Below are 21,821 nucleotides of genomic sequence, written 5' to 3'. Positions count from 1 at the left end.
CTAAATTAAATTAAAGGAGGAAATAGCTGCATGGACTACTTCAAAGTAATACTAAGAAAAGAACACAAAGATGTCAGATATTCCATAACTTATACTAATGAAGTTTTCTCAAGTACAAAAGATATGACCAGATATGACTGTAAAATGGTAGAGTTCAAGACATGACCAGATTCAGCTTTCCTTATTTAGTAAAAGAATCATACTATATCTAATGTCTTTTAAGGTATAAAAATAATTGTTTTCTACAATTCTGTGGGATTGTGTTAGCACATTCATCATCCATCTCATGAGCTGTGATTTGGAATAAATATTATATAAGTAAATCCAGATATTCCGTCTGTCTTTGCATTGTCTTACTTTAATGCATCTAAATGTCATATTATCTGTTTCTCCTACAAGAACAGAGACGTTTACCTACCTCATCTTAACCTAGCCCTAAATAAATGAATATTAAGAAGCAGTTAATGTCATACCTCTCAACCTTTTAGCATAATAATTCCAGACAAACACATAAATAATGGAGGGACAAAGGCCCAAAACTAGGGACAATTTTTAAATATTGCTCTTAAAACTTAGGAAGTTCTGCATTAGCATGAATTTTCTGAAACGTATGAAGTCTGAATCTCAAATGTCTGTCATTATTTTCTGACATTTGTCCTCAAAGATTTGTCAATCATTTGCCAAAAAAAAAATCACAATTTTATGAGTAACAAGCCAACAATATGAAGTAAACATGTGGACATTCTGCGAAAATCTGTACATATGAGAGGTATGTAATAAATTCTCTTGACCTTTCTATGCAACTCAGCAAATGGGAAGGCTCATCCAAGAAGAATAAATGGCTGAGTTGCCATATACAAAAGTTATACTTGAAAATGCTGTACACAACTTAAGTCTTATTAGAATGCGGCCTTCTTTCTTCATTTTCCATATTTTTTAAAAGTTGGGAGAGCAGATGGCTGATGTGTGCTGAGATGTGTAGGGTAGAGGGTAGCTGCTTTCAAAAGTAAAGTACAGCTGTGTAAGTTAACTTAGCATAACAGTAGATGTTTGAATAGATAATTGTTGCAATAGCCATAACTATATGGGATGCATCCTTCCATGTATCTCAGAATCAGGTCAGTCAACAAAGTTTCAGGCTACTTCCCCAAGCAATGCACATCTGTTCTTAGCAGAAGAATATATGTTTGTATAAGAGGGATAAATGGGTGTACCAAAAAGTTCAGTTGCGTAGATGTCCAAGTAGATCAGTATTGCAGTATTACTTACATAAAGGAAGCATCTGGCCAAGGATACCATTTGTCCACCAGTATACCAAAGCTTGGATGCTTTTCTCTCTTGCTATACATCTGACTTATGACTCAAACATGAAAAAGTGAAGCAGTATATAAGGGACATAGAGGCATGAAAATCCTCAGGACTTTCTTCCCCAGACCAGGAGAAAAAAAAGAGAGATTAAACTAAGACATGACAACAATAAGGAGGAGAAATGAATGGGAGGTCCACTTAAGCCAAGAAAAGGGAAAAAAATATTCATATATATCTATATCTATATGTATACACACACACATAGATATATAGATATAGATATACATAACGAGAGGAAAGGAGAGAGGGGGCCAATACTGCAACAGTGCTCTACTATTATGGAAGGTTTTACACAATTTTACTGTGTCATTCACTGATCACTGTCGCAATATTACTTTCACATGAAAGATTCCCAAAGCTTTTTAGAATGTCTGGGTAGAGGACTGAGGAGTGGAATTGAGCTCTATACTTCCTCAGAGGATAAATCTAGTGAATCCAGTTTTGGCCATGGACAGGTAGTCTGTTTCATAGTGTTTTGTAATGGTGTGAATAGAAGGACAAGTGGCTACTTCTACAATAGATTTTGAGTCCAGACCCTTGAGAAAGGCACTAGAAGAAGCAACAAACCTGGTAGAATAAGCTCTGGCCTAGAACACATTTTTCCACGAAAGGAATAAAAAAAATAGCCAAAGAAATCTATCTAGAGATTGTCTGCTTAGAAACAGGGCAATCTAGCTTTTTATCCTGAAAAACAAAAAGAAACAATTGTTTGTTTTTTCTAATAGACCTAGTTTTGCCTTGATAAAATCTGAGCTGTCTTTGGATGTCTTGGGAATGCAACCCCACCACCACCACCATGTTGAGAATTTGAGAAGAAAGAATGCAAGTTAAGAAACTGATTTAGAGACATTTTATTGGCAACTTTATGTATTAAAGAAAGGTTAATCCTAAGGGATACCCTGTCTTTGTGAAAGATAAGTAAAGGAAGAGAAGTCATAGGGTCTTACAATAGAAACGCTTTTTGCTGAAGAAAGGGCAACCAACAAGACAGTTTTACAGGTACAAAATTTAAGACAGGAAGAAGAGGTAGGCTCAGAAGGAGGGAGAATAAATATGTCCGAAACAAATTCAGGTCTCAATGAGAGGAATAGATTTTCTTTGTGGCTTTATGTGGAGGATGCCTATTAACAATGGTTTAACCTCAAAACGTGCAGAAAGAGGTGATTGAAAGGGTAAGCAGATGGATTTGACTGAAAAATGTGCTTTAATGGAAGAATATGCCATCCCTGAATTGAGCAGCCTACATGGATTGGACAGAACAGTAGAAATATCCATATGATAAGATTTCTGTTTTTTTTTTTTTTTTTTTTTGGCACTGCATAGAAATCTCTTCCATTTGAAAAAATAAGATTTTCTTGTAGAAGGTTTTCTAGCATTGTATAATGCCTGTAGCATATCCTCAGAAATAGGTGGCTGAACTGTATTAGAATCCTATCATCCAAACTGTTAGGTTCGGGGTGTGCAAGTGTGGGAGACAGAAAGAGCCCCACTGTTGTGTAAGCAAGTCAAACCAGTGGAATAACTTGTGTTTATTGTCCTGGGCCAGGTGGGAAAAGAAGGGAAGACAGTATAGTTGTGTAAGTCTAACTTGCCCATAACAGTAGACGCTTGAATTCCTCACGGCTTCAGTACCTTTTAGGTTACATGGATTGTGTCTTGCCAACGACACAACAACAGGCCAGCTCCCAAAAGTTCTGACTCCCTCCCACACCTTCACTCTGACTGCTGATTTGGCATCTCAGATGAAGGACAAATCAGCCGTCACACAGAAGAATATTAGGATTTTCTTGCTCAAATGTTACTGAGTGTGCTCATACTGAACTACAAAAACATCAATTAACAAGCAGTTTAATATCCCAACAAGTAACTATACACACAAATAGAAGGATGGAGGTGAGTGTGGCTACTACAGCAGTAAGGAATTTGAACATCTGCTGTTATAGGTAAGTGCAACTTACACAAATGCACTATTTTCATCATTCACATTGGTGTAGTAGCCTTTAGGCTATATATGGGTTTATTACCAAAGGCCATCTAATCTGGGAAGAGGAAGGATATGGATCCAAGAACTGTTGCAGAATGATCCCAGCACAGCCTGTCTTGGATCTAGAAAAATAATCCATTTTGTAATGCCTTGTAAAGGTATGTACAGATGACCACATAGCTGCCTCTAGAATCCACTCCTTTACAATATGTCACTGAAGAAGATAAGGTTCTACTATAATGAGGCCTTATGTCTGTTAGCATTTACTTGCAAATTTCCAAAAAAGCAAAAGCTGAGGGCAATCATTTGGAAGTAGCCTGTTTTGACAGAGTTTGTCCTTTCTTAGTCCAAATACAAGAAACAAACAGCTGATAAGTATGTCTGAAGGATGTAGTTCTGTCAAGATAGTACCTGAGCTGCCTTTGCATGTTCAGAGTATATGGAATACTTTCACCATTTCTGAGTATCTGGATGGTTTGATTCAAAGTGAACTCTGAAACAACAGTGGGCATGAATGAGGAATTTGTTCTTCATGAGATCCTATCATAGGTTCATAGGAGGTTACTAAGTTAGCAGCCATAGAACCTTTACAAGCCTAGCCATGTTAATCCCGAGTTGCCTCAATTGTCCTTGTTTAGATGGATGTAATTTGCATAGTAAGCCTATGATAAACACTGATTACCCCTATCCATGAGGGACATGGGTGCCACCCCTGGGGGGAAATTGTGTTCTCCATCTATTTATCCAGATGATGTACAGCAAGAGAGAAAAGCATCCGAGCTTTGGTATACTGGTGGACAAATGGTATCCTTGGCCAGATGCTTTACATGAATTGGAAGTTTATTCCAGAGTAGCAGCAATCTCTGGGAAATATATCTGTCTCTCTAGCATGTTCTGTAAATGTCACAGGCTTTCAGTTTATCCATGTAAATCATGGTTTGGAAGCCCTGTATTTTCTTGGTGAGAAACCACTGTGGTCTCTCCAGCTGCTGCAGGTGTCTCATTAGGTACATGCAGAAGGGAGCATTGTACTCTATTACTTGTCTGATGAGGGTTGAGTACAGTGGCGTTATAACATCCTTACACCTGGATGTGATTCTCTTACTTATGAGATGTGCAACATAGGCGGCTTTCCTTACCACTGTGGAAACTTGGTGGTTGAAGTTCAGATTGTTATCTACCTTTATTCCCAGATTCATACTACTGGGTTTGAGCTTAGGGGATTGCTGTCAATATTGTAATTAGCAGGGAATTCTGCATTGCCAAAGGGGTAATAATGCGCTTTTTTGCATTTAGTTTTAGACTGTGGCTTTGGCACCAGTCATTTGTCTGTGTTTGCCCCTTCAGTAATATGTTAACATCACTGGGGGCCTCAATGATTTCACCCAATCTGCAATTATCAATGAACTTGGTAAGACAAAGGCCGTCTACTTTATACTGGACTTCTGAGAAATAGATTCCAAACAGTAAAGGGTCCAGCACTGATCCTTGTGGTATGTCACTGGCGACAGGTATACTGTTAGAGGTGGAGTCACCAACTTTAACAGTATGTGTTCTGTCAGTGAGCCAATTGGCTACCCATCTAGTGACAAAAGGGTTAATCCCCAGCTAGGAGAGTTTCTCAACGATACCTGTGTGGGGGATTGTGTCAAAAGCCTTGGCTCGGTCAAGATAGGCAGTATGCACTGTCTTACCTTCATCCAAGGTTTTGGTGACTTTCTCAAAGAAGTCTACTAGGTTTAATAAGCATGATCTACCTTAATGAAACCAAATTGGGTCTAGAGTCTGAAGGTTGTCTACATCCTTTTTGATAAGGTCCATGACGGTTCTTTCCACAGCCTTACACATGAGGCTGGTTAGACTTATGGGTCTATAGTTCTCAAAGTCAGCTGATGACCCCCTCCCCTTTGTGCAAGGGGATTTCTGTTGCTGTTCTCCACCCTGCTGGAACAAAGCCAGTTCTCAGGCTATGGTTAAACAGAAGGCAAGTGGGTCCACTAGGTCCTGTTTTAGATTGCTTAATAAGCAATCTTGGATGTTACCTGGTCTCAGTGAGGCCATGTTTTTGGCCTTAGATAGCACAGATATGACCAGATCTCTAGAGATACTAGACAGAGGACTGGTGTCAGTTCAGCTTTGGGGTATGCCTGGTGGGGACAGGGGGGCGAAGTCTGCACCAAATTTGTCAGCTAGCAGGTTGACAATTTCCTCCAGTATAATATGAGTGGTACCACCAGTTCGGCACATAGCTGGGCATTCTCTTCTACATTTCGGACATAACCCAGGCAGCAAAACAACAAGCACAAGAACAGCCACAAGGAGTAAACCAACGCCACTATAAGTAACCAAAAAAATAGAAAACTGCAAAAAACTGCACAATGAAAAAATTACAAAACGTAAAAACGCAAACATTAAGCCATGCATCTTCAACTCAGACACAATTCAAACAAAGTTCCTGACTTTATATATACAAATTGTAATAAGATAATTGAATAATTAGATAAATATCAATGAATACATAAAATAAAAGAATTAAATTACATTTCGGACATAGTTAAAGAATGCCTTATGATTATCCTTAAGTAGGGATGCTATATTAGCTTCATAATTAGCTTTAGAAGACTTTACAAGATTTCTGATTTGCTTGTTCAAGCTGTGGAGGGAATTCTTCCTCTGCTGAGTCAGTCCCTTCATGTTCTTAGACATTGGTTTCTTCCTTTTGTTATATAAGCTGTTTACACTTAAGTCCACCAGGGCGGCTTGCTTTTTTGGGAGGACCTGGTTTTAATCTGGTCAGGTACAGCTGAGTCTATGTAGTTGTTTAAGTGTTTATAAAGGGCATTTGTGTACACCACTGCATAGGAGTCATTGTTGTCTGTGATTACAGGGGGTATAAAACTTTTTATAGCATTGCTTAGTAGGCTGTAGTTTGCTTTGGAAAAGTTTTCTTTTGTTTTGCTTCTGTGGTGGTAACAGGTTTAATATTTACTTTGAATGAGACTAATTTATGGTCTGACCTTACTCTTACCAGGGAGGGAATCAGACAGGGAAGAGTGCAGTGACCTCCTATGTTAGTGAGTACTATGTCTAGGACATTTGAGCCCCTTGTGGGGGTGCAGACTATCTGTTCCAGAGCATTTATATTGACAAAGTCCAGGAACCTCTAGATGAGCATGTTCATCTTCCTGTTTGTCTTCCAGTCAATGGAAGGATATTTGAAATCTCCCATAACTAAGGTGTTGGACTGTATGATGAGTGACTCCAGTAAGTGCAGGTAGGCAGTGTGCTTTTCTTGGTTCATGGTGGGGAAACATATAGCTAGCAATGACTTTCTGACTACAGTTAACTGGATGTGGAGTAGTTCAAGAGTTGTACTGTTTGACCAGTGTTGAGGTGCACTTGGCTTTAATGAAGATGGATACACTCCACCTTTGGGTCTTTCATGCTCATTTTGAGATCTGAACATGTGGAAGGCATTGTAGCCTTGCCCAGCCAGGGTGCTCTCTGTAGCCTTGAATCATGTCTCAGCGACCGCACAGACATCAGCATTTTCCAAGGTAAGGAGTGCTTCCAGGGTGTGTAGTTATATGTTTAGACTCCTAGCATTAAGCAGCAGAGCCTTTACTTTGTCTTGAGTGTATTTTGTTATGTCAGAAATTTTGTTGTTTTGACATTTCTTAAAAAAAGGCACTATGTGGGAGGCAAGCACCTTTGCCAGTATACTAAAGCCTAGAGGAGACAAATACAGACCATCTCTGGCAAAGCAGCATGGCCTGTTGACCATGTCTTCCCAGGTTGACAGATATTGGATCCACCTGTACTGGCACCACAAGCAAAGCCAATTGTTGAAGTAAATCATTTTTTTTTTGTTTATATTGTGGCATCATCCTGGGTGAAGTTAGAATGCTGCTTAGGGCTAGGGTCATACCTGCCTGGGACACACACTTTGAGACTTCAGTCATGTCTCTCTTCATATAGGCCAGAGAGATACGTCTCAAGTGATTCACTCACACATGGACTATGACAGAGTCATAACGGTACTTGTTGTTGAGTGACTTAAGTGCATGTGTGATTTGACAGATCCTGGCACCTGATAGGCAGTTGACAGTGACCTCCTTCTTGTCCAGCCTTGTGAAGGGGACATCTGTGTGTCTCACTATAGAATTGCCTATAACCAATAGATTAGGTTTTGAGGTGTTTTGCCTTAGGGGCTTATTTGCTGAGACACTGGTGTATGTGTTATTATGTGTAGTTGTTTCAATTTGCATAGTGGTGTGAGTAAGTGGTTTACATTTGGGAGGGCTCTGATCTTTTGGTAGGCTTCTAGGGAGTACATTCACGTATGTGAGTTTGTGTGTCATGACCTCATTTTGTGTAAGAGGTGAAGTGCGTATGCTGACAACTTGTTTGATGTCCAGTTTGTTGTTACATGAGAGAACTGATTCCCATTTCATAGTGTAATTATATCTCTCACACAGGATATTTGTTTTAGGAGTAAGTGGTTGTCAGTATACATGAGGCAATTACTATTGTCTCAGGATGCCTATGTCAATCAGGCTGGCCAGTGAAATTATGAGAAATTGCCCATCCATTATAGCAGGTTTTTACCTTTATGTTCTATTACGGAAGGGAGTGGACTTGTTTGACAATTTTTTTGTGCTAGGACTTACAAAGGTGCTTGTTCTGTTGAAGGCTATGGATGATGAGTGTGGCAACACTGCTCAGTACACCTGTAGTGCAATAGGGAAGCTAGTGAGGGTTTCACTGACAGTTTTCTAGGGGAAAATTGAGTTTCAAGGTGTCTGCATCGATACAGGGCACTGCTAAACCCTGTTGCATTATGTGATGCAATGCACAAATACAGGACTTAAATACAGGTGAAAGTAAAACACTTTTAATCTAATCTACCAATAGGAAAGCACAGAATGAATCTTACTCCAGCAATTCCCAGCTCAGACAAGGCTGGATCCTCACTCTTCTGTCACAAGGGTATAGGGTAGCCCTTCTTAATGTAAGATGGCTGGTTTACTGCTCAAGTGTAACAACAGGATAGATTCAGCAGGTCTGAATTTAGTCTAGGCTATCTAGGTATCAGGACAGTGCAAATCAAATGCAGAGAATAAAGCAGTCACAAACAGTAAAACAAAAACAGAAATGATGCAGCGATTCAAAAAGATACAGTTCAAAAGTGCAAAAAATTCAGAAATGTTATTTATTTTCTTGCTTTTTGCCTTGGATGCCATGAATTAAAGCAGAAACATTCTAGACCTCTGGCAAAGGATGCCAAACACAGTTTCAGTTAATTGAGTGCAAACGCAAACAAACATGATGCTTAAATATAGGTGAAATTAAACACTTTTAAGTTAATTCACCAATAGGAAAGAACACAATGAACCTTCGTCCAGCAAGGCCCAGCTCAAACAAGGTTGGATGCACACTCTTCTGCCACAAGGGTGCAGCGTAGCCCTTCTTAATGTAAGACAGCTGCTTTAGTGCTCAAGTGTAACAATAATGGGCTAGATTCAACAGGTCTGAATCTAGTCTATACTATCTAGGTATCAGAACAGTGCAAATCATGTGCAGAGAAGTGTAAAAAATACTTAGAACACTTTTGTGTGTTTCTCAGCTCAGTTAAACCAGGTAAATACCTACTGCTACTAGATGAATAATCGCAGTCCTCCTAATGTAAAAGCACAGTAAAGGAGTGTCCAGAGTGAAATGCTATCACGAACTTAAATGATACAAAATGCTACCACAAACAAACTTAAAGATATAGCTACACCAGTGTACTTTAAACAGCTTATAAAAGTGTGATTAAACAGCTTATAAAAGTATGATTATTCAATAAAAGTACTTTGCTTTGAATAAATGAGCTAAGAGCCATTCAATTGTACAGAATTTATAAAGGCACTAAAAACAAGATAAGATGACTAATAAGCCATCCAGCCAATACAACTACATTCAGAAATCTCAAGTGTTTCCCCAACTCAAACAGACCAAGCTACCTCTCAGTACACTAGATGGAGAATCTACTGACATCTTTTGATGTAAAAACAAGTGTTTGCTAGAGTGTAAAAATACACTACTTTATCCAGCAGCTAGCTAAATACTAATGTCAGATCAAGTAGAACAGACAAAGGGAGGCAAAATGCACTTTTTCAATATAAGCACAAGGAAAGGCAAATAAATAATTCAGGATGTCAATGACAGTACAGAAAGGGAGGATCTTATTAAGCTCAATTTACAATAGGGGTAGGCAGCTTAAAATCACCAGGTTTAAAATGCACATCAACAAGGGGGATGGTGGGTGGGAAAATAGCAAGGAATCACCATCAGTGCATTAATTTTTGCAGGCTTGAAATCTTTATAGACAAAGACACAGGCCTAGAATTTCATTCAGTATTTAAGTATTACTCAAGAGACAATTTAACTGTGGAAAACAAGATAGGGATCACCTACCATGACAGCTTGCAACTCATATACTCTACTTGCAGATGTCAGAGCAATAAGAACAGTTTTCCATTTAATGAACCTTAAGTCAGCCTAATGAGCAGATTCAAATGGAGACATGGTTAACTTTTCCAGCACACAAGTTAAAATCTTAGGAAGATGCAACCCCTTTGCAAGGAGATCTCAGGTGTAAAACTTCTTTACAAAAGCTTTCATTAGCAGAATAAAATAAAGTGGAGGATCCAGGGACAGACATGCTGGAATAGCCACAAGATGTACCTTGACAGAGGAATATGAGGGGCCAGAGAATAGTAACTTACACAAATATTTGATCACCAATGGTACATAATCCTTTATAGTGCCCTAGTTATTGGCTATATACCAAGTGGAAAATCTTTTCCATTTCAGTATAACATTTTCTAGTAGCAGGTTTTCTTGCCTCCTTTAGTATCTGCTGCACATCTTCTGGAAAGAGGAGCCCAAAAGGAATTAGAATCAAAACATCCAGGAAGTTAGTTGATGATGTTTGATAATGGGGTGTATTAAACTTCCAATGCCCTTGTCTTGTGTGAGTATGTCCAGTTTGTGAAGAAGCTTGTGCTTATTGCCTTTGGTCAGTTCCATAGGAAGTCATCAATGTTGCCTGTGCCAAAAAGGATCCCTACAATGATTTTAGAGAGTCCTTTTGAATCTTCAGAATTACCAAGACATCATTGGAAGGATTACAGGACACCAAGAACCTGTTTCCAGCTGGCAAAGATGTGGAGATGGCTTCAGGGTCAGACCTAGGGTGGTAAAACAAATAGCTGTTAGTTTGAGGAAATTTATAAAGCCTGTCTGCTTTTTTAGAGAACTGCAGGTTGAGTATCAGGGATATTACAGACAGCATTAAATATGTCCTCCAAAGCAAGTACTAAAGGATGAGTGGGAATGGAATGATGTAGACTTCTCTAAAGGAGGCTGTGAGGATCACATTTCCTCTGAATCAGAGAACTGGGCTTGGAGATCAATAGGGGAAGAAGCCCTGTCACTGTCTATGTCAGAATCCTCTGACATAACCATCCATCCACAACCCCCTTTTCCCAGTTTTGCACATGGGGTTGGGGTGTCACTTCAACAGTGACAATCATCTAGACCCAAGGTTTATACCACTGGGAGGCTGTGTTCCTCAGGAACACACCTGCTGACTTCTTTTTCAGGTAAAGATTTCTGAGCACCAGGATTAACAGCCTGTAACAAATTCTTAGCTATGATGAGAAAAATCATATTTTCTAACAAACATCATGCCTTCAATGAACAATGTTTAACCTTTGTTTTTTTCTTACAGGTATAGTTGGTGACCAAATCAGAGAAGGTACTTCTAACCCATCAAGATGTATCTTTCCGAAACTATATCAGGCAGCATTGCCTGGTGTGTTTCCATGACCCAGAAGAGAGGGTTCGCCCATGACCATTTCAGACACTGGAACAGCAAGAGGATGTGGATGACCCCCAGTTTATGGCAGCTGAAGGACAACATCAGAGGAAGACAGAGAGCTAAGTGTGTTGTCTGAGGAATGACTAATGGTCACAGCAGAGTCATCCCCCATCAGGTGAGGCATTGACTGAGCCCACAGAGTCAGCAAGGGTTCTTTGATTAATTATTTTTTTTCTTTCAAGGTACAGCATGAAGTATGCCAGCAGGAGCAGGGTAAGCATCCATGTTGTGACTGAGGACGATGCACATACACAACATGGTTCCCCTAAACACAATAATGCATATGCAGCATACTAAATTTCTTTCAAGAACCCTGTCTAACAAAACACCTTCTGACAGAAATAGAATGGCGGGTAAGTTTTCACATAAGAACAAAAGCACTAACATACTCTGTAGAAGTTACCACCCAAATAAAATACTTCCCAACAAAAAACAGATTCAGAAAGTTTATATAAAGAGGACATCTTGTCACAAAAATAGCATCCTAAACAGCTGTAGATAAAAATGTGGTCTCTGACAGGAAACCTCCAATATTAAAAAGATACCAGGTTTCTTAAAGGCATTTTTTAACAGGGCAATATTCCATGCAGAAGGATTCCCCACTGGAACTTATCTATCAGAAATGAAGCTGAAGATCAGTTTCTGCTCCTGTGAAGCCTCTGATATGCTTCTTCACAAGGCAGCAGGAATGTACTGCAGATTATTCCCTCTGACTGCTGATTTTCCCTCCACACAGCTGCCCAATTAGCAGTCAGAGTGAAGGAGTGGGTGGAAGCCAGAGCTTTTGGAAGCTGGCCAGTTGTTGTATCTTGGCCAAGACACAACCCATATAGCCTAAAAGTGATTGCAGCAGTAGGAATGATAAGCATCCTATATTGCCTTGACCAGCAGAGGGTCACCAAGACACAACCCATATAGCCTAAAGGTGACTGCAGCAGTAGGAATAATAAGCATCCTATATTGCCTTGACCAGCAGAGGGTCACCAGTAGTAGTTTTGGGATGTCCATTTTGATTTTGAGCAAGACCTGTTGAATTGGGGATAAGGAAACACATGCAGGAATATCCTTTTCCATTAGATTGACATGGCGTCCATTCTCCAAGCTTCTAGGCATCGAACTCTGGAGCAAAACTGTCTGGGCCACCAATTCAGAGTGGAGGCAAATAAATCTAATGTGGGAGTTCCCTACTGATGAATAATCTGCAGGAAGATCTCTCTGTTCATCATCCATTGTGTGGGTTTTCCTTGGATACACTCATGCCATAGATGAAGCCAAGCCCTGGTAGAGTGGGCCTTGACCCTGCCTGGAATAGTTTTGTTGTGGTGAGTATAACAAAAGGTAATGGCCTTAGACACCCATTAGATAATAGTCTCCTTTGACACAGGTTTTCCCATCTTCTTAATATCTCATGAAATTAACAAATGATTCAAAGATCTGAAATATTTAATTCCATCAAGATAGTACCCGAGTTGTCTGTGGACATCCAAGGTAAGGAATAGCCTCCCTCTCTCATTTGTAGGATCAGGGGAGAAAACAGGGAGATAGGTAGTTTGGCCTAAAGTAAACTCGGATACTACTTTAGGTATAAAATAAGGATTGGTTCTCAAAGAAACATGGTCTCTGTAGAACATGAGATTGTGTTGACTAACCATCAGAGCTTGCATCTCAGATACTCAGAGGTCAGAGCAATCAGTGAAACAGTTTACTATTTTAAGAACCTCAAGTCAGCCATATAAGCTGGTTCAAATGGAGCAAATGTTAGCTTCTCTAACATAAAATTAAGACCCCAAAGAGGGACAACCAGTTTTCTTGGAGGCCCTTGTGTAAAACACCTTTCAAGAACATTTTGACATGAGAATGCATTGAAAGAATAGGATCCATGGGCAAACATACTGAATCTGCCAATAAATAAACCTTGATAACTCACACAAATATTTTAAAACCAGAGAAATATCAGCCCTGAATGGGTGCTGGTTATGTGGTTGGCACTGACTAGAAAACATTTTCCATTTGCTAATACATGATTTTCTAGTAGTAAGCTTTCTTGCCTCCATTAGTACCTGTTGCATGTCCTCAGTAAACAGGTGCCTAAAGAAAATTAAGACCCTATCATCCATGCAGTCTTAAAGTTGATCAGGGTCGGGATGTATCGTGCACCCCTAATCCTGTATGAGTAGATCCATTTTGTGAGGAAGCTTGAGGTAACTGCTCCAAGCCATTTCCAAAAGAAGGTAGAACTACTGCTGACAGGGCCAGCAGGAGGTCAGCACAATGATCTTGGGGAATTCATTCTGAATGTTCAAAAGTACCCTGGATATCAGTGGAAATGGTGGAAAAGTAAACAGGAGCATTTCTGTTCAAGGAAAGGAAAAGACATCTGTCTTTCAGGTCTTTTTGCATTGAGTCCTGGAGCAGAATCTTGCCAGATGATTGTTTAGAGAAGAGGAAAATAGGTCTAACTGAGAAATTTCCCACAGATGGATCAAGTCTTGGAAGACCATCGGATCTAGTTTCCATTTCTGAAAATCTGCCCTTGTCCTGCTCAGCTTGTCTGCCACATGTTTTTGCTTTGTTGGACTGTTGGATGCCTGTAGACTGAGATTGTGCTGAGATGCTATATCCCAAGTTAACATGGCTAGTCTGCAAAGAGGTTACAACTTGGATCCCCCTTGATTGTTGATGTACCACATTACTGTGGTATTGTCTGTAAAAACTTGAAGTGGTCCAGGGGAACCAAAGATGGTTCTGAGAGTTGAGGGTCTTGATCAAGGCAAGTATTTATTTTATATTTCTGTGCATGTTTCTGTCCTTGGTGTTCCACACTTTAATCCCTCATGAACATGTTCCCCAAGCAAAGTCAGAGAAATCTGTGGTATATGACTGCTTTGGAGCAGGGAGGGAGAAGGGGAGAACTGGGTTTATGGAAATTTACTGTCTCCACCAATCCACCAAGTCGTTTCTCTTCTGGCAAAACCCAGCACTGGGATCAGAAAAGAAAAAAGATATTGGTTCTAGAGCCAAACAAACTTCAGATACCATTGTATCTTTCTCATATGGAGTCTTGCCAAGGGTATCATGAGAATCACAGAAGTCATAAGACACGAAATCCTGAGGTATTCCCTCACAGTGACCAACGTCTGACTGAAAAACCTCAGAAATAGATCTAGTTATAGATCTATTTTCTCCTATGGAAGAAAAGCTCTTTGAATTGAGATGTCTAGCTGACAACCCAGGAACACAATCTCGTGAGAAGGAACCAAAAAGAGTTGTGAATGTTCACTTGGAATCCCAGTCTGTGTAAGAGATCACTCATCCAAGTGAGAGATGCCTGACACTTTAAAAATGGCTCCACAATGATTAGAAAGTTGTCTAATTATGGAAAAATGTGTATACCCTGTAACCTGCAGTGAGCTACAACTGGAGCTAGAAACTTTGTTAATACTCTTGGTGCAGTGGATAGTCCAAAGGTTAAGGCAGAGAACTGATAATGAAATCCAGACACAAACAGCCTTAAGAAACATCTGAAGTCTGGATGAATAAGAATGTGATGATATGCATCTTTTAAACCTAATGTTACAAGGAAACTTGAATGAAGAAGAACAGGTAACAAGTTGTGAAGTGACAACATTTTGAATTTGGTACTGTTACAAACAGGTTTAGGAAAGAAAGACTGAGAACTGTTCGCCAAACATTTTATTTCTTTGGCATGAAAAACATCCTTGAATCAAACCCCTTTCCCACCTGAGAAAGGGGAAGTGGTTCTATCACTTCCTCAAACAGCATTGGATGAAGGTGGTTTAGAGGATGAGGAATTAACCCCTTGAAAAGAGGAATTTCCTTCCACTGCCATTTGTAATCTTAATGACCAATTTTCAGAACCCACTTGAATTAAACTGTTGCCAAACAGGAAAATGGAGAGTCAGACTTTCTGGAAGAAAAAAGGTACCAGGGTGGGAGGGCTCACAAGGTCTGTTGAACAGTCATTCAAACTTGTTGGACTGTCACTAGATTTAGGAGGTTCAAGACTTTTTCTTGGATCCCCCTTGCCACTTCTTCTTAAATGTAGTTTACCTGTAGTTTGTTGAGATTGTTTATCTTGTTTCTTACCAAAACTGGATGAGGAGTTAGAGAATATCTTGGAAATCATGGGAAAGGAGGGCTGAACATTTTTAGAGATTCCCTGTAACACCTTACCCCTTTCATCATGTTTATCTACTCTGCAGCTGAGGGGCCAACAGCAGTTTATCCAAAAGAAAATTTAAAATCTCATTTTAACATCATCTGAGAGATTCTAAGAATGTAGTCGGGCAAACCTCCTCAAAAAGAACCAGTGGTCATAGTCCTGGAAGAAGTATCATACACACACTGTATACAATGACTAGTGATTTTAACAAAAGAAGAAATTAAATTATTTACAGCAGAGTTTTCCCTCACAAGATAGAAACTGCAGGAGTGTGTGTGTGTGTGTGTGTGTGTGTGTGTGTGTGTGTGTGTGTGTGTGTGTGTGTGTGTGTGTGTGTGTGTGTGTGTGTGTGTGTGTGTGTTGGAGGGGCAGAGGAATGTGTATGAAACAGCACATATGTGGAAGCACAGAACAGCTTCCTACATTGATATGCACAGAGGGGAGGAAGAACTAGTGGCTACAGCATAAATAGAAAAGCCAAACCCTTCACTATAAAGGTTCATTTATATAAGTTCTGTCTTGGAGAAATGAACAGTTAGTATAGGGGGGGTAGAAAAATAAAATGATCAAAATATTTGTTAAGCAGATACTGGGTGTTCCACAACCTCTAGATAATCATTGTTTAATCTCACTTCCTGAAAGCATGGCAATTGATTTGTTACTCTAAAACTGTCTGTATACATATTACATTTACCTTTCAACCTAGGTTGTGGCTGGAAAATGTCCATCACCACCAAAAATCTCTGTATTGACAATGGACAAATGGTCAATCCAAATTCAGCATTAAGCTGTGTGCAATTTCTAGAGGGTGGAAAAACAATCTTATGTGCCTCTATGTACTGAAGGAGTCTTAAGTATAATTAACTTAAACTTTTAATAAGATCTGTCAAAAGGTGATAGAGGCATTGCCCCCATACATGGGTATGCACTGACATTTGAGGATATCAAGTTGCCCTGTTATATTATTCACTGAACTTCACCAGATACCCACTGAGTCACCCCAACTATCCCAACACAAAAATATCTATTAGACTCCTACACCTGAACAAACACAAAGCTATTTGCATTGTTGTCATATATATTCCCCCAGGCAACAACATTCCCATTTTCAAAGACATCCTTTAATGGTTTTCCACTAATGTAAATAAAGAAATTATTATACTTGGGGTTGTGACTATAGACTATTTACATGTAAATGCTGACTCACCCGCCCCCTCCATTAACCTATTCATTTTCACTCAAGTAATCACCTCACCCACTAGAATCAACAAACATAACAAGAAGCACTCACTACTAGACTAGATCTTTACTACCTCACCCTCAAATTTAAACACCTTTCACTGTCTCCCAGATATTATCAGCGTCATCTCCCACCATTTATCAAAGGACAAACTAATCACACCCCCAAGTATACAGTAGAAAAACAAGTATGTAAACTCTCAGCTTTTAACAAAAATACCTTTATAAAGTATCTCTCCCAATACAACTGAAGTACTCTAAATAGATGCCAGTAGAAGATACTGTTAACCATTTCAGTAACAAATTCCTTCACAAACTAAATAAGTTAACTTCCATAACAACAAAAAGAACTAAAAGCAGCCCTGCTCCATGGCTCAGCAAGAAACAAAACAACTTGTGCTAAATAGAGACAAAGCCTGGAAGGTATGGAATAAACATAGAACACCACAAAAGTGGCAAATTTTTAAATAACTTAGAAATCGATGTAAACAACAGGTCAAACTAAACAAAACTGCATTCTTTCACTCACTTCAAGGCAAACATCACCGCAATCCCAAGCAGTTCTGGACAACAATAAAAATGCTTCTAAACCCCGGCCAAACCACTACCCATCTGCTACCACAAACAATGACACAGATCCCATAGCCAACCAGTTCAACACACACTTCATTCAATCTGTCCTCTCTCTACTAGAATCTAATCTATCCTCCCATCTCTCTGTCCTAACCAACAATATTCACAATACCTTTCTTTTCTTTCCACCAAACATCTTCATCTATCAAAAATTACCTTCAAAAACTGAAAATCTTTGCACCAGTTACTGACAAACTCTCACCCAGCGTTGGAAGAATTGAAATATAGTAGCCTTCTAAAATCTGATTCAGTAATTCAATTGTCAACAAACTGAAATGTCTGTTTATTTTGGTACCATGCTTTCTGCTACTTCCCCTCCTATAAACATAAGCACTTTGCAGGAGATAGGTCACTGTGTGCATGCAAATACCTTTGTCAAAATGTTAACAAAAATAGAAAATGGCAGAATATTACCTACCATATCTTTCTGGGCATCAAAGATTTGCTTGCAGCATGTAATCTCTTCTTCAAACATAGTAAGTAGCACAGCATAATTTGGAGAGAAAAGTGCATTGATTGCTGGTCTTCCCAGAAGTATGCCAAATATTTGCAAAAGCTAGAAAGAATGTGCAGTATATATGTAAATAATGCAGACTATAAGCAAAAATATACATATTCTTTTATAATATGACTAAATCTTTGCTGCAAGTAACAACAGTGGCAGTATATGAGTAAAGTGAAATTTTAGTTCTGTTTTCCATTACTAGATCATCATGAAGCATTAATAATAAAACTGGTTTACAGTCAGTTGTTTAAATCACCCCAGCTTGTGCCACAGTTGTTCTGACAAGATATATCCAGATGGCAGTTGTTCATGTGTCACTGCTGACATCACAGTGAAGGCAGATCATAACACTCGTGTTAGAAAAATGTGGGTAGTCCAAGGTTGCAGCACCTCAGAGAAAGATAAAGACAAAAACAGTGTTGCACTGCCTGCCAGTGAACATTCTTTCTCCAAGATGCAGCAACCTGAAGGAGAATAATAAATTAAGGGGACATGGAGAGGAAGTCCCACATATATATTTTTATTTGTCATTTTACAAGCAAATCTGATGCAAACTTGAGTACATTCACCTTGAGAATGTGTGCATTCAGGCTATCATTTATGAGTTTTTGTGAACAAGCTGATGTGTTGTGAGCTAAATAAGCAGAACATATGTAGTAGAGCCTATGCAAATACTCACAATACCTACAAAGCTTAAAATTATTTTTTTCTGAAATTGGTATAACCAGTGGTATTGTCTTCTTACATTGCTTTGTAATGACCGTGATGCCTGTAGTGGCCCATGCTGGTACCACCTTTGCCTAGTTTAAGGGTCATGCTCACCACAGTCACTTAAGCTTTCCTTTCATCAAACCAAAATACTGTGTTAGAATGAAAGAATGTATAACAGTTAACACAGAAGGTTAAGATTCTGAGCAGATAATGGGATGATTCCTGTAGCCTAGGTAAACAGGTTTAATTCCCTCCACCTCAATTTGCTTAATATGTGACTCTGAGCAGGTCACTTAACCAGACAGTGCTACTGGGTCAGCCCTGAACAGAGACACTTGTGTCTAGTGGACTTTTCTAATTAACATGTATGTGTGTGTGCATTTATTATTACTATTATTATTATTATTATTATTATTATTATTATTATTTTGCTGTTATTTTGTAAATCAGAGCTGGGCCAACATATTTTGTAAAACAGGTATGTCCAACAAGGTTGGGTCTATTACAGTGGAGATCAGGGCAGAAAAGACTTTTTTGACACAATAAAATCATCATCATTAACCCCCTTTTTCCCATTTTCTCTATGTGGGTTCTGAGTGCTACATTAACTGTCGCTACCTCTCTTGATTCAGTGTCACTCTTATATCTTCCTTAACAACCATGCTTGACTGTTGCAGGTCTTCTCTTATGCAATCCATTCATCTCTTAGCTGAATATCCTCATCTCCTCTTGCCTTCCTCCTGTGTCCCCCAAATCTTCACCAAACCGACTTCTGCTTTCCTGCACATATGACAAAACTGCAGTCATCTTTTCTCCTTGATATCTTCTACAATTGGAGCTACTTTGGCTTCTGCTCTGATGTCCTCATTTCTTTGTCTGTCCCACAGTGAGCACCCTACCACCTATCACAGGCATTTCAGCTACATCACATCACGCTTCAACTGCAATGCCATCACTACCCAGGTTTCTGTGCCGTACAGAAGTACTGGTCATACCACTGCTTTGCAAACCTAACTTTTCAGCTTCTTTGGCATTTTTTTGCTACACTCTATCCCTGACACTCTGTGCCAGTTGGCTGTAGCACCTCTGATTCTACCTTTAACTTCACATAGACCTCCATTCTCTTCAACACCCCTCCCAGATACTTGAAGCCTGTTCCCCAGTTTTTTCTTCTATCTCAATTTTCAGCTATTTCTGATTTCCTCATTTGCTAAACAGACAACTGTCTTGTCTATACTCATTCTCATCCATGTGCCTTCAGCTTTCCATTACAGCCCCCTATCATTTGCTGAAATTCCTGTTCAGAATTTGTTTGTAGTATTACATCATGTGCATACACCATCTCTGTTAATATGTCTGCTCCAGTCTGTTTGTTAATATAGTCTATCACTGACATGAACAGCTGTGGTCTCATAGATGAATCCTAATGCACACCCAGAAACCCCCCCAAAAATAAAATCTACTTTAAAGAATGTAATGACAATTAGTTAAATTTTGATTATATTTTCAGATAGTATAACACAACAGCAGCATTAGAGAAAGAAACCTGCTAGCAATAGCTGACTCAAAGGCATAAAGATGTTGGATCTATCTTCCAGATGACTTTTGTTTAATAAAGACTATAGATACTGCTACAGCTGGATAGGAGGGGATGAAAGTGAGTGGCCAATGCCAAATTGCTCATCCTGCAAAGGCAGATAGTTTCCACATTGCCTCCATGGGTGCACCATCAATCGTAAGACCCAAAAGTGCAGTCCCTACATTCAGGGTACAGTATGAACATGCCAAGGACTGCATGCACTCTAGCAGGGACTGCTCAGCATTACACCATACTTTCTGCCCAACAAAGGAGGTATTAGGACAAAATCTACTAAACCTCCCCCAACACTGGAAGATGGCCATAATACAAGGTACCTACCTTCCTCTCCCAGCATCACAGAGATGCAAAGGGTGGCAAAAACAAATAGCAAATGGGCTAGTACAGGGGGTGGGTTCATAAATAAGAAACAGAGACCTGTTAGCACTAGACTGGATAGCACAAGACAAAAAATTATCAAACTATACTGTTGTTTGCTTTTAGGGAGGAGTCAGTAGAAATATCTGCTAAAAATAGAAGAATGTGGTACAAAGTCATAAACAGATGCATATATGATGAGAGAATCAGAAAAAAAGTGATACAGAGTACTTAATGAAGAGACACAAGTAACTTGTTTAAGATTGCAACTACCATCATTTGCAATAAACAAAGATAGTACAATTGTGGACTAGACTCACTATAACAGCATACGCTCAAATAGTAGAGTCATTAATGCAGAAATCATAATATACAACTGGAAATAAGCCATAAGCTGATGGCAGCCTTCTGGTTTGACCTTTTCAGTAGTCAGAAATTCCAAGTGGCTTGTAGCTACAGTCTTGCATCATGGATGGTAGACAGCAGGCCAACTATAAAAGAAAGTGCTTTAAGTTAGACCATTCAACATCAGGATATACAGAATATCTGCTTTTCATTCCAAAATGGCAGCAACTGACGATCAGTAAATGATCTAGACTGTTTCAAATTTTGATCTTTCTTCTGCTCTCTGAACATTAGAACAATCCTATTTTTTAAAAAAAAACTTTGCAAAATCATTATAATTTTAAAACATGGCATGAGTACAAGTTTATTAACATGAAGAAAACAAACTATAGTAACATTATCCCTTCTCTTTACAATTTTTCATTCACCCCAACATTACATAAATTGCTGAATTCCTGCTGTGTCTTTTTTATTCCTGAATATTATTCTGCATATATTGCTCCCACATATTGTATTCATTTCTATGTAATTTACTCTTCCCCTTTCTAAAGATTCTAGCTCCAGTTCTTTTATCTCCTACACAATATTCAATACTTCAGCAACGGTAGGTCTAGACTTTGATTTTCACTTTTAAGCAACTGTTTTTTTGGCAGTAAACAGCATTAAATATAGCAAAGCCTCACTATATCTAGGCAATTCAGATTTTATTTCAAGCTCAACAGAGTAATTTCCTTAGTTACAACCATTTGCTCCCCCCAACATTTCTAACCGGGAAAATCCGAAAGACACAACAACTTTATATGAGATATTTAAAATATGTCAGCTTGTCTCATTCCCAAAAACATGCTCTCAATGTCCTCTCTTTTTCTCACCATACCCACAGCATTTGCTATTTACCTAAGGTAAAAAATTAAGTCTACTTGGGGTATTAAAAAAACATGCAAACATTTCCATGCAAAAATCCTAAACCTT

The 21,821-nt window shown here is 39.0% G+C and overlaps 1 protein-coding gene across 1 annotated transcript in view; it reads right to left on the bottom strand.

Annotated features, from left to right (window-relative positions):
• LOC122805262 (dynein axonemal heavy chain 11-like) overlaps positions 1-21,821 on the bottom strand; it is a 4,596,980-nt gene that overhangs the window by 4,007,306 nt on the left and 567,853 nt on the right. Inside the window, exon 6 of the mRNA XM_044075350.1 lies at positions 17,753-17,890. Coding sequence (XP_043931285.1) covers positions 17,753-17,890 — 138 coding nt within the window. The remainder of the gene's footprint in view (positions 1-17,752; positions 17,891-21,821) is intronic.

This window comes from Protopterus annectens, chromosome 6.part1, assembly GCF_019279795.1.
Source record: "Protopterus annectens isolate FY-2018-M chromosome 6.part1, PAN1.0, whole genome shotgun sequence".
Taxonomy (NCBI): domain Eukaryota; kingdom Metazoa; phylum Chordata; order Ceratodontiformes; family Protopteridae; genus Protopterus; species Protopterus annectens.
The sequence above is the reverse complement of the archived record's forward strand: the minus strand, read 5'-3'. Positions and strand labels throughout refer to the sequence as shown.